General features: G+C 38.3%; 1 protein-coding gene across 1 annotated transcript; it reads right to left on the bottom strand.

Moving 5' to 3' along the window:
- Positions 1–3,031: 3,031 nt before the first annotated feature.
- Positions 3,032–14,672, bottom strand: LOC121724079 (carboxypeptidase A2-like). The gene is made up of 11 exons (XM_042110424.1): positions 14,602–14,672; positions 14,375–14,456; positions 14,066–14,200; positions 13,876–13,974; positions 12,473–12,574; positions 12,282–12,383; positions 8,243–8,353; positions 4,034–4,124; positions 3,743–3,942; positions 3,506–3,590; positions 3,032–3,285 (listed from the first exon to the last, which is right to left on the bottom strand). The coding sequence occupies exons 1-11, from the start codon at positions 14,670–14,672 to the stop codon at positions 3,098–3,100; spliced, it is 1,266 nt and encodes a 421-aa protein (XP_041966358.1). The 3' UTR covers positions 3,032–3,097.
- Between the last annotated feature and the right edge of the window lie 2,062 nt (positions 14,673–16,734).

Below are 16,734 nucleotides of genomic sequence, written 5' to 3'. Positions count from 1 at the left end.
TAAGGAAAGCTGGCTCTGTAGTGGGAGCTGAACTGGAGTGCATCACTATCTGACAAAAGGACCCTGAACAAACTGATCAACATCTTGGACAATGAGTGTCACCCACTCCACAGCACTATTGTTAAGCAGAAGAGCCTGATCAGCTGGAGACTTCGCTCACTGCCTTGCACAACAGACAGACTGAGAAAGTAATTTGTCCCCAGGGCCATTGAACTGTTCAATGCTTCACTTAAGGGAAGAGGAGAGATAGACTTCTCTGCATAGTCTGTCTGCCTCCTCACCCCCTCCATGTTTGGTACTGTCTGTCCACTAGCCACTTGTACCACTGTCTTTATGCCTCACTGTTTGCGTGCTATATTAGCACATCACATATGCATAACCCCCCCCCCCCCCCTCCATGCCACAGCCGAACTGTGGCCACACTTATACATTTTCTTAAATAGTTAAATATATAGATATATAGACTTTATTTTACTTTATTTCTGCATTGTTGCACTGTTTTTTTTCGATAATTTGATAATGGATAATTGCTGCTTTTTTACATTTTACACCCATACAGTCTGTTACAAGTTCTGAGGTTAATAAACATTGCCCTGATGTAGCCTACACACCGCGTTGTTTAGTTTTTTTAGTCAGAGCTGTACGCAGGGTTTTTTGTTGTTGTTGGTCCGTAACCTCAAATCCCCGTTTTGAGTCGCCGGATCCACCCGCCTTTGCGCTCCGGCACCTCCCACTTTACAAATTAAGCACTGAGTATAATTGTTAGTATAATTTGTATTTTAGTATATTCTACTGTCCTTATTGCTTAACTGTGTTTTTATATTATACTTTTTCTGCTGTTAGTGAATGTGTGTTTGTTGTCTGTATGCTACTAAGACCTTGAATTTCCCCTGGGGATCAATAAAGTATCTATCTATCTATCTGGCTAAATTCCCAACCTGGCTCATTCAATCTGGCCCCCTAATCATCCCCCACTGTTATTGGCTCATTCACTCTCTCACTCTCCACCTCAAGCTGGTGTGTGGTGAGCGTTCTGGCGCATAATGGCTGTCGTGCATCACCCAGGTGGGTGCTACACATTGATGGTGGTTACTAGTGAGGACCCCTAACCCCCCCCCCCCCCCCCCTCATTGTAAAGCGACCTTGGGTACCATGAAAGGCGCTATATAAGTCCAAGGTATTATTATTATTATTATTATTATTATTAATAATTAACACAATCATTTTCACCTAAATCACTGGCTATATTGAACAAAGTTCACAAAACAGTTCTTTTCAGGTATGATTGTATTCATTATTATTATACAGATGTTTCAGGATACTGAATATCCTTTTTAAAAATATATTTTGTCACATAAGGCTTAAAATGGAACACAACTATGCTAACACAATTATCAGGAAAACGCTAATGTTGATGCCAGGGGCGCTTCTAGATCATTTGGGCCCTATGATAGACAATAATTCTGGGCCTCCTGATAATATAGTGTTAGCAACACTATATTATCAGTGCTGCCCCCCCCAGCGGCGCCCCTGATTGATGCCTATGAAACCTATTATTAGTCCTATTATCCACTATCCACTATTTTAAAGCAAACCATCCTCTTCATCATCAATCCCCTCCAGATTTCCCTGGCTGACATTTCCACAAATTCTGGTCTAATGCTTGATGTTGGTCCTTCCGCTACCCAACACATAAAGGCATACAACGCTTTGTGGACATGGCGTTCAGTGTCATCAGTGTTCAATTCAAATTTCCATGTTTTTTTCATCTAAGCAGCAATGGCATCTCGCAGAATAGAAGCACTCTAAAATAACTTTTGGATGTCATCATCATCATTGTCTATGGCGGCATCACACACACTGGACAAACATACTAGATCTGGGTCATAACGTCGCTTGACGCTTTGATTATGATTATGAACGTGATTATGCTCTTGATGGCTTTTGTAGTTGGCTGTACATTGTGCACTGTTACATTCAAAGATACTGAAGTAGATGTTGTGGCCTTCTCCCGCTTTCAGGCTAGCGCAAACTAGGCTGAAGAACTCAATATCTGATGCAACTACGACAACATTATGTTCTTGCTTTTCAAATTCTTTACCCGTCATATCTCTTTTTACCACGTTGAATGTTCCCAATTCACATCGAAATACACCTCTCTTCTGACAGAAGAAACACTTATCTGTACTCGCAGTGAACAAGTCTCACTAGATGGACTTGACGCAGTTGCAAGTGTTGCTCAGGTTCATAAAATGGTCTACAGTGTTCTGAAGACACTGAGTCCTGCCTACTTCACATGCTTTCTGGTAGTGAATCTGGATGCTCACTGTTACAGGTGGATTTGTTGCAGTTCTTGTGCCAAACTGCTTTGTTTTGTTGAAAATCATCTGCACTATAATGTTGTAATTGTTGGCTGCTCTGTGGGTAATCACCATATCCATGCTCTTCGCTCTCATGGACAAGGGGGGGGGGGGGGGGGGGGGCAAATTCTCACTATATTTTCCTGAAAGCTACATATCTCTGGAGTATAAAATGGTATGATAGCAAGTTGGATCTTGTAGCTTTGTGGCTGTACAGGCCTTTTTTTTTGTTAAACCACTCATAAGAGCCCAGAAAATAATCCAAACCTTATTATTACTGAGGCATATGTGGTGTTTGATGTTGGCATGTATATTTTGAATCATTATGTGATTTTGCCCATCATTTTGGTTGATAAAATTCAAGATTATGTGTAATAATGAGCAAATCTACGTTTTCAGAGACACAACGTGTTGCAGCACTAATTGAAATGCCCACTACCTCATTAATCAATGTATTTCTACCTTCCTACCTCCCAGCAGAGACTCCTCCAAAAATTCAGGCCCGAACCGGTGTAGTGCGCGTGTTACTTTCGTGTCGCTGGTCCTTGTCGTTTTCGCGTTATTCCCGTTTAATTATGATCAACAAAATCTTGCCAACTACAGCTTTAAGCTTTAGAAACGATCCAGTGTTTTGGATTGGTATGAGTTAATAGTAAGACCAGGAGTATTGAAACATTTAACAAACTGTGTTTATTATTATTTCTTTACGGTTGTGCCTTAAAGCAACATATTGCACTTTAGTATGGATGTTCATGAGTATACATCATTAGGTGCTTCAAAGCCAACCATGTTTCAGATGCAGTTGGAATGATCTGACTTGCTGGCAACACAAAACCATAGCGACCAGTGTCACGAAGCTCAAAAGCAAATGAGTACTTGATCCCAAAATCGTAAGACCAATCAATGCTTCCACCACTTGCTTGATCTATTAAGGGAAAATAAGATATGAAGGATTACATTTAATGAAACAGCTAACAGACTATGATCTTGTACCTGAGAACTAAAATTAAATCTAGCTATTTTCTGCCTAGAATCAGTACCCAGCTTCTTCTGGGCCCTTTCAAAGTATTACAACATGATCTCGTGCATTGGTGCTTCTTTCAAATATCTGTTTTTCTGTATTGTAAAAATAATTTGGAACTTACAGATAATATTGCAAATGCTTCCCACTTTATAACTTGTCCCATACAAGGAGCTGAGGGCATTCACGGCAGCTCTACCCACGGAGTCCTACAGTAAAATAAAAAGTGATGTGATGATGTTGATAGAGATCAGTAACAATCTTCCAGTGCTGTATCATAGCTCCAGTAATTTAAAAGAGCAATTTAAAACTGTAACTGTGGATGTGAATTACTGGATTACTGGATTACTGAATTACATACCAACTCTGCCTGGTGAGGTGCATTTTTGCATGAATATCCATAAGGATACATGAGGAGCTGCGAGTAGGCATGGATGGAGATGAAGGATTTGAAGTTGCCATGAGTCTTGATTAAGTTTACTACATTTTGTACCTCCACCTCTGAATGAGCATGGGGCCCATGATAAGAGTCTGAGCAGGGGTTCTTACTGGTTCCAGGGCCTAATTTATATCCAGACAAGAGGAACAGGATTATCACACAGTTACAACAGTATATTAAATATTACTGAAAAGGACAGAGTAGATTACAAACCTCCAAAACCCGAGTCCCAGTTTCTGTTAGGATCAGTTCCACGGCACAAAGATCCAGGATTACTTGAGCGAGTCTTGCGCCACATGCGATCCTATTGAACATTCCATATAATTATTTACAACAAAAGTTCAATACAATTTTAGTGCTCAAACTGGATGACTTGGAGATCTTAAAAGGCTTATAATACCAAAGAGAGTTTGTTTGAACCCCAAAAACTAGTCCTGTGGGGACTTGGACCCAAATGTGGTAGGAAGCATTATAATATTTACCAATATAAATATTTTTAAAAATAAATTCAAATTGCCCTTATTTTTTATTGTTAAAAAGACACTATTAAACAGCATTGGTGTTGATTCTACATTAATAGTGTTTGTGTTGATTCTACATTAAATCTATGACTTTACACTGAAATATCCATTATAAAAAGCTTGCACAATAATGTGTTCAGTAACACTGAGGTAATGCAGTGCATTTAGTAAGGGTTAGTTAGCTAGTCGGTCATTGGTAAAATAAACAATAGGTTTGCTTCTGAATGGTCGGGAGTAGCTTGACAAGGCTGGCTGTTATATCATCAAGGGGTGTACTAGCTTGTAGCTCCGGGTTACTTCCTGTTGAGGTGATATTTCTGACTTGATGAACTCCCATGTTAAGGAAATTCCTTAATGCAGAAATTGCAGAGAACAATGTTCCTGTCAACAGTTCCTTCTGGGTTTTTTGAACGTAAATATATAACATTCACTGGCCCAATGGTGCGTTCTTGAACTACTGTGACGTCACTCGATATAATGTTCCATCCACAAATAAGTCACTTCATTGTTTGTTAATGTTATACTCATAAGCACAGGTGATTGTGATATTGAACAGTACTTCCCAGAGTACCTTTGAGTAAACTACATGATGTTATTCCACACTGCTTGGTTGAATTTCCCGTTGTCCTACGTAATTTAGAACGACCATTAACATTATGTTATTTGAACACCTAGACTATGAAGTAGGCCTAGATCCATTTTTTTGGCCGTATCACACTTGTATATTAAAGGAGAATTCCGGTGTGATATTGACCTAAAGTGTATCGAAACATGATACCGAGTGTGAACGTATGTCTCATAGCCCATCTCGACTTGTCCCCTGCACTCCAAAATCTGGCGCTAGTTAGCCGATGCTACCAACAACTTTTTCAGTAGTGGTGCTTCGGCATCGGGCTAGCCATGCAAATAAATCACTGTTTTACACCCATTTACGAGGCTCAATGTATCTCCACACTTCATTGGTAGACTTCCTAGGGCCCTGACATTTAAAACGAGACATTGAGAACTTTGAAAAAGCACTGGTAGTTTACTTACAAGACGATTTATACAGACAGCATCTTCACGAAGTTTAACGTTTGCAGCAATCTTGAATTTAGTCATGATAAGTCGAGCAACGAGTAAGAATGAACAGGTATGATAAGGGATCAGATTCCAAAAATAATTCAGTGGAAATGCATGGATTCCAGTTTCTTCCAGTAGCAGCAACTGGAATCCATGCATTTCCACTGAATTATTTTTGGAATCTGATCCCTTATCATAGCTGTTCATTCTTACTCGTTGCTCGACTTATCGTGACTAAATTCAAGATGGCTGCAAACGCTAAACTTCGTTAAGATACTGTCTGTATAAATCGTCTTGTAAGTAAACTACCAGTGCTTTTTCAAAGTTCTCAATGTCTCGTTTTAAATGTCAGGGCCCTAGGAAGTCTACCAATGAAGTGTGGAGATACATTGAGCCTCGTAAATGGGTGTAAAACAGTGATTTATTTGCATGGCTAGCCCGATGCCGAAGCACCACTATTGAAAAAGATGTTGGTAGCATCGGCTAACTAGCGCCAGATTTTGGAGTGCAGGGGACAAGCCGAGATGGGCTATGAGACATACGTTCACACTCGGTATCATGTTTCGATACACTTTAGGTCAATATCACACCGGAATTCTCCTTTAATTCGCCGAACTCGTTGTGAAGTTTAAATGAACTGTCACATTGCATCCGAGCTGTATAATACAGACGTTCAAAACATAGCAACATTGTAGCATATGACGGAGGTGGCTTTTAGCTAGATGGATGGCAGTAGGCAAAGTAATAGCGATGTTTCAAAGCTAAAGTTCATCAGAATCCTGGGATATGTCCGCTTGACAACGGGAGAGATGGAACTAACGACTGGTCTTTGGCCGTAGCAACCATCCATTTAGAACTAGTAACGGCAGTTTGTCCTGGAAGTTGAGAAATTAGTTGAAATGTGTCGGGAAAAAGTAGTTCTACAAACAAGACAGTTCTAGCGATTAAAATGTTTAAATTATAACAGGAAGTGAACATAAAGCAAGTACCAACAGTGGAATATGTGGGATAATGGACTCCACGGTGGTCTGTTAACAGAAATGAACGCACTTACGCTGCACGTCGGGCCTTATTAGGCTACGACCGTGCATTCATTTCTGTTATCACCCGGAGAGAAGAAATACTCTTTTCTGATTGGCTGGTGGGGTGGCTATTAATTCTGATTAACAGGACACCGTTCCATATCAATGCCAAAATATGAATGGTAACTATAACAACCATAGTAGGACTATGCTAGTTGCTAGGTTACGGGGACGCTGGCGAGACACGCCGCTCCGTCTAGCATCATGTTTTTGTTTGTTTTTATGTAATGTTCGTAATTTTATGTAATGTTCTGTTTATTTTTTTGTATTTTTTGTCTAGTTAAATGTATTCTCTCTTTATTTGCGTTATTTTTGGGTAGTTTTTGTGTTATTCTTAGTCCTTTATTTGCTGACAAGTCTGTTGATGCTGTGACGTTAAGTTAACTTAACGTTAAAGTCCATTGGGCTGAGGACCTAGCCATGGCTAACGTTGGCGTTGGCTTTTGTCCTGGGCCTCTGGTGTACTCCAGCCGTGAACGGCGCTGCGCTCGGAAAGCGATTTCTCCGCTGCCGCGACCACTGGATTGACCTGCGAGCTGCCAGCTCTGCTGCCTGGAGTCTGGATTGAGTAGGCTAACGTTAACGTTAGAAGGAAGTTTGAAGAACTCTGACGACAGCGATCTCACTGAACAACAAACGGTTGCTGTCAATGTTCACCGAGTTGCTGATCTGTAGGATCACCTACGACTTCAGACTGTTCATTGTTTCCAGTGCTCTCCGTTGCTCCGTTCCAGTGCTCTCCCCGACGTTAAATCCTCCGGGTTGGACACAGCTGTGCGCCTTCATCATTGCCCTTGGACTATTCAGCCGGTTAACTACATGCAACGAACTGGACTAAGTTAACATGAGTTTTCTTTTTAAAATGTCTTAATTATTTATTTTATTATTTGTTTTTGTTTGTTTGTTTGTTATCCATCTTGAATGTTTTACATGTTGTATGTTTCACGTGTGACGGGTACGCTGGCGATTACGCCGCTCCGTTAGGCATTTTTGTTATTTGTTTGTTTGGGTCTTGTGTGTGAAGCACTTTTGTTGCACTTTGTGCATAGAAAAAATGCTCTTCATGTTTGTCTGTAAGCACTTTGTACTCAATGCTTGAAAAGTGCTATATAAATAAATATTATTATTATATATTATTATTACGGTTGCAGGCTTCGCAACAATGGAATCAAGTGTAAACAAGCTAACTGTCCATGCTATCGCTGGCCAATGGAAGGTGTACAACAAGCTGAACTTGAGCTTCTTTTTAAACGAAACCACGTGTTTCCTTTGCTTTACAGTGGCAACCGCTGCGCGTCGGGGAGTTTTTTGCCACTCGCCCTCGTCCATTAATTCCGTATAACAGGACACCTCGGCGGCCGTTATCCCTTACTTAACAGACCACCGTGTCGTGCCACCGTGTCGTACTTAGCCTTCTGGCTAGCTACCCTATGAACATTAGCAAGGTCGCCCATTTGTTGTTTTCAAATGAACACTCTCAATATGGAAGTGTAAAGTTCCAAAGTGGGAACCTGAACTGAAGCGTTTTCTCATCTACCTCCTTCAGTCACTACAGTAAATGTGACTAGAACTGTAGCCTACTGGGTCAAGGGTCACTACGGAATGTGATTAATCAGTGTTCATTTTCTTTAATGCATTATTTATCCTATGATTAATTCATCAAAATGAATGTGTTATTTTGACAGTTAATGTACATAATATAAAGGCATGCAAAATACACTTATGAATATGTACAACTAGTCAGATACAAGACTTACATTCGTGTGAGAGTACACATAACCATCAGGATTGGTGATGATCATCAGGTAGATGTCCATTGCATTCAGGAGATTTGTCACTGTGGGATCATTATTGTAGTCTGAGGCAATCTAAAGACAAAACAAATGTATCCATACACACACACACACACTAAGAATTAAGGTTGTTCCATGCATGAAGATTGCACGAAACTGGAGAAAAAGGTAGGTTCTCGACTGTTGTAGAAAGAAATGGCTGATCTTTAATGCAATACCTACATTGCCCATTATCAGCAACTATTCATCCAATGTTCCAAAGGCACATTCTGTTTACTAATCTGATCATTTCAAAAGGCTAACTGAGAAAACATTGGAGAACCCTAAGCACATAATGCAATCTGAAAACTGCTGCCCTGATTAAAATGGAGTGGAATGGAAATTTCTAAGTGAACCCAAACTTTTGAACGATAGTGTATAATGCATTATACAAAATGACCTGAGATTTTTGGTCCATAATGATATAATCTGGTATAACCATTAGTTCTAATGCATTAAAGCAACAGTTCATAATGAATTATGACGAATGCTATAGAGTCTTATGCTTGTTTGTGAACTATACATCACATTATAAGGTGAATGTATGCATAACTCATTATAAGTGGCCTTCATGGAAATTGTTACGGAAAAATGCTTCAGTTACATTTTGTTGTTAAGCTTTGTGATAGTAATTGTGGCACAATTGTAGCCTGACATAGTCATACTCAATTCTAGCCAGAATATGAGTCTGATACTGCTCCATTGGGACTTAATTATGAGGCGTGTTTCAACCGATACGGGGGGGGGGGGGGGGGGGGGATGCCTCTGCACTCAATTGGATAGACCTAATCAATCAGAGCAACAAAATAGCTTACCGTGAGGTGTAGGGAGAAAACACACAAACCATCCTTCTCCACAAATGCCTTAACATTGTTTTCTGGTCTTTTGTAAAAGTTAGTGCCGTCAATAACTACTAGCCTACAACACTCATTAGCGAAATCTAAGAGATGCGTAGGCCTAGTAGGGTAGGCTATTAGGAAAAAACTGATAGCCTATATCCCCTCCGTTTTTAAAAATAATTCTGTTGAACACTGATATGCTACAAACATGTTAAACAGCCGGGAAAGGCTGTCGCAAATCCCTCGAACAGATGGTCAATCAGAGATTTCAAACGAACGAGGGAACATGTTGCAATGCAACAGCGCTGTTTTCCCTTGATGAAAGTGAAACCACGAGTTTTCCCACATCTCAACTTTGGCCAAAGTTTTCAGAAATAATCGTTTCCTGTGATAAAACCTCATTAAATAATATGCATTTTCCATATAGGGTCTTAAAAGCCATCCTTCTAGCCACAGCGTTTTTGTTTCAAATATAAACCTAATCTAAGCGTGCTCAGATGACGTGATAGACCAGGCGCTGTTGCTCACCTGTCCATCGTCGTAAAGCCCGATTTGATTGGTCCGCCCGATCTAGGGCGAGCATACTTCCTCCACAATGGAGCAATGCCTGACCGAACTTCCTGACCTCAAATGTTGTGGGCGGGACTAAGTTTGGAATGGCACCCAGGCTAGCACAATTGTTTAATTGGTAACACTCCAAAATAAGGTGCCATAATAAATAGCAAACTAGTAATTACCTAACCCTTTGTTAATATTTGTTAATTGTTACTAACATATCTATTTGCCACAAGTTAATAGTTTTTTCATCATCAATTAAATATTTGTTGTTTGCATAAAATCTGTATGTTAATGTTTTAGCAAATCTATTAACTAATATTGTATTAATATGTGTTAATAGTTAACTAAATGTATTTTTGGCACTAATTAACAGTTATTTCTTACATCATTTAAATGTTAAATGTTTATTTACAAACTATATGTTAATAGAAAAGTTAATGACTTATTATTATTTAACTAATTGATATTAAACTGTGCTTCTGCCTATCCCAATATGAACCACTCCCCATAGGACCCTTACAATAGATAGATAGATACTTTATTGATCCCGAAGGGGAAATTCAAGAAAAAAACACGGAGCTACCTTGACATGCCGCCACTCTTGTCGGCGCCAGAAACGCTTGCAATAAAGTTGGTTAAGCTTAATTAATATATTCGTAGTATATAGCTATAAGCGTGGGGCCCCTTATAATAAAGTTGGTTGAGCTTAATTAATATATTAGTAATATATAACTATCAGTATGGGGGACCCTTATAATAAAGTTGGTTAAGCTTAATTAATATATTAGTAATATATAACTATGAGTATGGGGGACACTTATAATAAAGTTGGTTAAGCTTTATTAATATATTAGTAATATATAACTATTAGTCAGACAGTGAAGGGACTGAGACCAAAACTGGCTTATCACATTTATTCCTTTAGGAAAAGTTAAAACAAAACATGCCTTCAGGCACTGGCATACATAAAACAGCATCTGCACAAGCAAAATAAAAAGAAGTAGTTGAATGGGCTATATTACATGCATGATTCCCATACCTATTCTTGAATTTCCCCTAGGGATCAATAAAGTATCTATCTACAGTATCTATCTATCTATCTATCATCACTGTCAGCCCTACTAGCAAGGGAGACGTGCGACATGGAATGTTCAGGTGCACAAAACGAGTTTATTAATATTCTGAGACTCACTAAACACTCAGACGTAGACCATACGGAGGTAATGCATAAACATAATGCTAAACTAAATGTACATTCATTTGCTGCTAGACTGAATTGCACTTTCCATGAGCACTAAGCTAAACTACACTGAATGCATGGAAAGTTGCTAGTGGAGTTTACAGCTAGTCACGTTAGACTTGTGTGTATGAACTCGTGGTCATAATGAAAACATTAATAAACGTTCTCTAAGTTGCTAGAATTGCTACCAAATCCTAACAATACATGTAAAGTCATATAATACAGGTGGTATATCGAAGTTTTCAACGTAAACAACATTTTACAGTTACAAAATTAAAACAAAGTGGAGAGTGCTTTATACAGTCAACCTGCCCAATGCAAAGCATACCGCTTCTGATCAGCTATGGCAACAATGCAAAGACAAAACCGTAGTACACCGTTTCTCCAAAGGGGGCTCCAAAACACCAATCTCAAAAAAGCTGCTTAATTACGGCGAAAATCACATACAAACACTAAACTATATTTCTAATTCTGTTACACCCCTCCCCTGAATTTCACCAAATTCAAGCAGCAACCAAATAGTACTTCCAAAGGCAAAGAGTACACTACTTGCAAACACTAGACAGGGTCACCAATTACAGGACAGCCAACCACAAAGGTATCCAAGAAGGATGAAGTGGAAGAAGAAGTGTGCAAACTCTCACACAACCAACCACTGGCAGTAGGGTGCCTTATACACCCCACAAGACCATAAAGCCATAAACCATAAATTCCATAAATTCTCCACAAAGCTAATCAGAAAAGCTAGATAAATAATAATATGTCATTAACTTTTATATTAGTATATAGTTTGTAAATAAACAGTTAACATTTAAATGATGTAAGAAATAATACTGTTAATTAGTGCCAAAAAGACATTTAGTTAACTATTAACAAATATTAATACAATATTAGTTAATAGATTTGTTAAAATATTAACATACAGATTTTATGCAAACAACTAATATTGAATTAATGATGAAAAAACTATTAACTTGTGCCAAATAGATATTTTAGTAACAATTAACAAATAATTACTAGTTTGCTATTTATTATGGCACCTTATTATGGAGTGTTACCGTTTAATTTTCTTGAAAATAAATATTTCTTGATGAAAGATTTCTTCTCACCGATATTTGATCTAACTAAAGGCTGAGTTTCTCATACATTTCTAGTGAGAGATTAAATTAATTACCAAAAAAGGTGAATTTTGTACAGCACTTTTTGCTCATCTTTGCCAAGGGTGCAAATATAGCCACAATATAGTATGACGGGTGCTATATAGTCATACATTTTCATTATTTGAAAAAAGAAGAAAAAAAAACAGAATCAGTTGCCCTGTATTCACCTTGTTGGCAATCCATACAGCACTGGCCTGAGACACCCACTCCCTGGAGTGGATACCAGCATCAATCCAAATGGCAGGCCTTTTAGTTCCTCCTGTGCTGAACTACATGTGGAACAGTAAAATATTATTTTCTTTTTTTTAAATTGTAGACATGTACACATGCACACAAAACATTTTAAACTTTCACATACCTTCAGGACATACATTGGACGATTCTCATAGGACAATCCAATTTGTTCTTTAGATACAACATTGGGATAATCAGCTACAAGAGTGTCCATCCAGCTGTAGATCTGCATGGAGAAATTTAATAGATCACAACAGAATACACTCACACTTCAACTGGGTACAGCAGTAATGACAGCATAGTTAGTATTTCTTAGTTGTTTAGATTTACGTTATTACATTAGCCTCGTGGACGTTGACACCAGATCCTTCTCAAGGTTCATTTGGGACTCAAGGACTTATGACTTCCAGCAGGGGCATAACTAGCAGTGAAATTAAACTTAATTGGGGCATTAAACTCTAACCAAATCATTTCAGAAGTGTAGCAACCTTGTAAACAAAGGTTTTAAATGCAGTTGTTTACTCAATTCCAAAGAAATACAAGTTCATGCCAGATTAGCGATTGTATTTGCATGCCTGTGTTTTAGAAACATTGGAAATGGGCTTCAATGGCCACTTGGTCAGACAGACCTGCAGAGCATATCTGAAATTTGCAGAGAGGTCGTTTGGGTATTCCCAGGCTATTAATACATAGTTACATTATTTAAAATCCAGTTACTGTCCCAGAAGAAACGAAACTCCAAAAAAAAAAAAGATCTCTTCTTTGCCTAACCTATTTCTCCTCAACATAGTTGAGCTCTATTTGGGCAGGTAGTGTTCCTACTGGCTACCTCACATACCATTTTAGTCCTGTTTATTTGTTGTGCAGATCTAAAATATTGGTACAACAAAACATTCTTTGGCATAATTGACATTGAACAAAAAATACTTTACAGGTATTAGGTTTGGGACCTAAAGATAGACAAACTTTGAGACAGTAGCCACGTTTACATGGGCACTTTTAATCCGATTAGAAACGGTATAACAGTTCAATCGGAATAAAAATTCTCATATGAACACCTCAATCGGAATAAAAATGCCTGATCTGAATCAGAATTTTAATCAGAATGAAAGAGGTGGTGTAGTCTGTTCCTATTCTGGTTGAACAACCATATATACGGTCAACTGGATTGCCAGCTGTATCTTCTCAAGGTAAAGTAGGCAACAACAGCTATTCCGATCAAAAATTCTAAAGCACTTGAGAGCACCTGAACGGAATAGAACATCCATGTAAACAGACTGCACAAAATTTTCAATCGGAATAGTTTAATCGGAATGACTAAACAACTGTCCATGTAAACGTGGCTAGTGAATACTGCAACCATTTTCTGTCTGATTTTACACAAAATGATCTGATTGTGGCAAATGTAAAATTTGAATGAACATAGAGGCTGATGAAAGCTGTGAAGTTTGATGAAATCTTAGTATTTGAACACCAGAGTATGTAGGTATGTATTTTGAGAGTGTACACATGCTGATTTTCACTCACTGTTTCAAGTTTGTGATAAGCACCAAAGTTGAAACTCCTCAAGTTGCGTTCCCTCCCATTGTTCTTTTCCATCTCTGCCTGCTCTTCATCTAGCATTTCCTGATAGGATAAGAAGGTCACAGCATAATGTCTATCATGTTGTATACATTTCCCTCAATGCTAAATCTATATACATGAATGTCAGACTTACTTGTAGATTGTTGATCATTACAGAAAATGGGATGTTGTTGTCCTTGAGGTAATCTTTTACAGCATTTAGACTAGCATAAGGTACATGAATGTCGACTGGCAGCTCAGAAGAGACAGGATGCAGCCAAAAGTCAAGCTGGGAGATAAAGGGATTTTGAGTCAAACCTGCTGTGGCACGTAAAGTTTAGTTCTTTAACATCTAAATGTGTTTTAGAGTGATCAATCATTTTTTTACAAAAATGTTTATCCTTAGCCAGAATGGATACTGATTCACAGGGATTTAATATCAGAATTCTTTTGGTTAACAAACCTCCCAGTCCTGTTCCTTCTCCAGTGCCTGAAGGAGTTCAATGTGCTGATCAGATTCCACATGGATTCTGAGCACTTGGTCTCTAAAGTTTGCAAATAGAAAATCCATGCATTTACAGAGCACAACTGGACTACACTCAATCTACTATAAATTTTACATTAGTTTAGTTTTTCTACTCTAAGACAGTAAGCAGTTGTTTATCATTTTCAGATGTAAACTAAACCCACCCAATGAAGACCTTGTTGCATTGACCTGTTACAACAAGCACAATGAAAATCAGACAGGTTCTCATCTTCATCTTAACTGCACACAAGACACAACTCTGTGGTGAGTAGATGTGATGGATTTTATACCGATGCAGACATATGGCGAGTTCTCACAGTGTTTATTCAGCTGGATTTACATATCAGTTTCTCTTACCTGTGTTTTGCAATATTGATATTTTAAGGACTGAACTTTTTGTTCACTTTCAGGCATATCTATCACAACTTATCAGTTCTAACATTTACTCCTAGTGTCCATTTAGGCTGTCAATTTGACATATACAGTGCTGTGCATAAGTTAAGAATCCATGCTAAAGTTGACTAAAAAAAGGAGGAATAAAAAAATAATCTTTTGGAAATTGATCTTAATTCCTTAATTTTAAAAAATGAAAATAAATCCAACCATTAAGGAAACCAATTTTCTTTGTGAATGAATCATGTATCCTGAATAAATAAATGTTATTCCTTAATATACAGGGGGCCCATGAGAGAAGACCATGTATGTGTGCTGTCTATATTTCAATCATGTGCTCTTTTGGTCTTGTTGTGAGCAAGTTATATTACATTTTTTTTCAGTCGCTAACAAGCGTTTGTCTAACCAGTTGTCACATTTTCAAAACTCTAAACACAACTAGATGTACCGCATAGCAGTACACAATATGACCGCCGCTCAGTCCTGTACATCCGTTCCGCGAAAATAAATCACACTTCAATTTGTCTCCATATTTTACTCCATCCCCCACTCTTGAAACTTTTGTGTATGCTTGTTTGGCATGCCTGAGTGTGTGTGTGCGGCTGCACAGAAAGTAGCCTACTGGTGCTGAAAAGGTGAATAGATTGTAGAATAGCCAAAGAAGATGTAGCATTGTTATAAAACCTTTAAAATCTCTAAACAATCACAAGTAAGGCAGTTCATCACAGTTCATCCATTGCAACTGGATTGATGAAAGGTCACTTACACCTGTAGGCTACATTGTATTTGGGAAAAGCAAAAGGTATCAGCATAATGTTATTTATTTATTTATTTTTTATGTATTTATAAACAAAAACATCTCTGTCAGTTCCATGCCGTTTTCAACAGCTATCAAAAACAAAGGTCATTTTTGGATGGATGGATTTTTTGTGAATGTTTGTTCTTCTACATAAGATTTTAGTCATCTTTAGTTCATGTAATACTTTATTGTCAATGCACAAATTAAGTAACAGTAGTCTGAAACTTTATTGTTAATGCACAAATTAAGTAACAGTAGTCTGAAACGAAATGCTGTTTTACATCTAACCAGTGGTGCAAATAACTGACATGTCCAAATGGGCCTTGATGAAATGCGTCGCTAGACTGTTCATACACATTTTAACGGGCCAAAGTTGAAGAGCTGTTGTCCGTTATTGTTCGTGCAAATATAGGCTGATTCATGTTCCCTTGCATTGTGTAACTGAGGTCCATGGCTAGTCTGGCTTTCATCAGACCAAGCTCAATCTTTTAAGAAATCAAAAAGTAAATAGCGGGCAGATCAGGCTGGGTTCACCCAGCCTAGTCCATAGGCACCCGATATTGTTTAATTTTCCGATTGAGATATACACGCTCTGGCTATTCTAAATGCAAAAATGCATCAGGGAGTTATGACAAAACTGTAACTAACAAACTAGATCCTAATAGAAAGCTGTTAGCTTCCCTAAGCTACAGGTAGGCTTATAAGGTAGGCCTACATGTATTTACAACATAAATTGTCAATAGGCTATGCTGGCGACACAAATAAAATCTCCTTTGTAAACCAATGGCTTATGCCTTACAGTATCAAGCGGACTTAAACTGCCATATCGTGGCGAAAAGTTATAAAATTCACGCAGCTCCATAAATCAAGGAAAGCGCGAATGAAGTAGCCACTTCTAAATGGGACCCACTACACAGTAGCTTAAGGTGTGTTGCTAAAGCAGCCATAATGAAATGAAGGTGTCATTGTTTGGATAATTCACACACACACGCTTTTTAATTTCACAGACTACAACTACCAAGCTGGAATCAAAGCACATCGATTCCCCTCTCACACCCTGCACGCACTTAAAACAAAATAAACAGGCGTCTCAGTCTCACGCATG

The sequence above is a fragment of the Alosa sapidissima genome, chromosome 11 (assembly GCF_018492685.1).
Source record: "Alosa sapidissima isolate fAloSap1 chromosome 11, fAloSap1.pri, whole genome shotgun sequence".
NCBI classification, from domain to species: Eukaryota; Metazoa; Chordata; class Actinopteri; order Clupeiformes; family Clupeidae; genus Alosa; species Alosa sapidissima.
The sequence above is the reverse complement of the archived record's forward strand: the minus strand, read 5'-3'. Positions and strand labels throughout refer to the sequence as shown.

Bases quoted from the DNA above. Each gene is read 5' to 3' on its own strand.
- LOC121724079 (XM_042110424.1), bottom strand. From the start codon at position 14,672: ATGAAGATGAGAACCTGTCTGATTTTCATTGTGCTTGTTGTAACAGGT. The intron at 12,575-13,875 runs GTGAGTGAAAAT...TTCTCCATGCAG, and splicing joins CTTATCACAAACTTGAAACA to ATCTACAGCTGGATGGACAC. The intron at 3,943-4,033 runs GTTTGTAATCTA...GATATAAATTAG, and splicing joins CTGGGACTCGGGTTTTGGAG to GCCCTGGAACCAGTAAGAAC.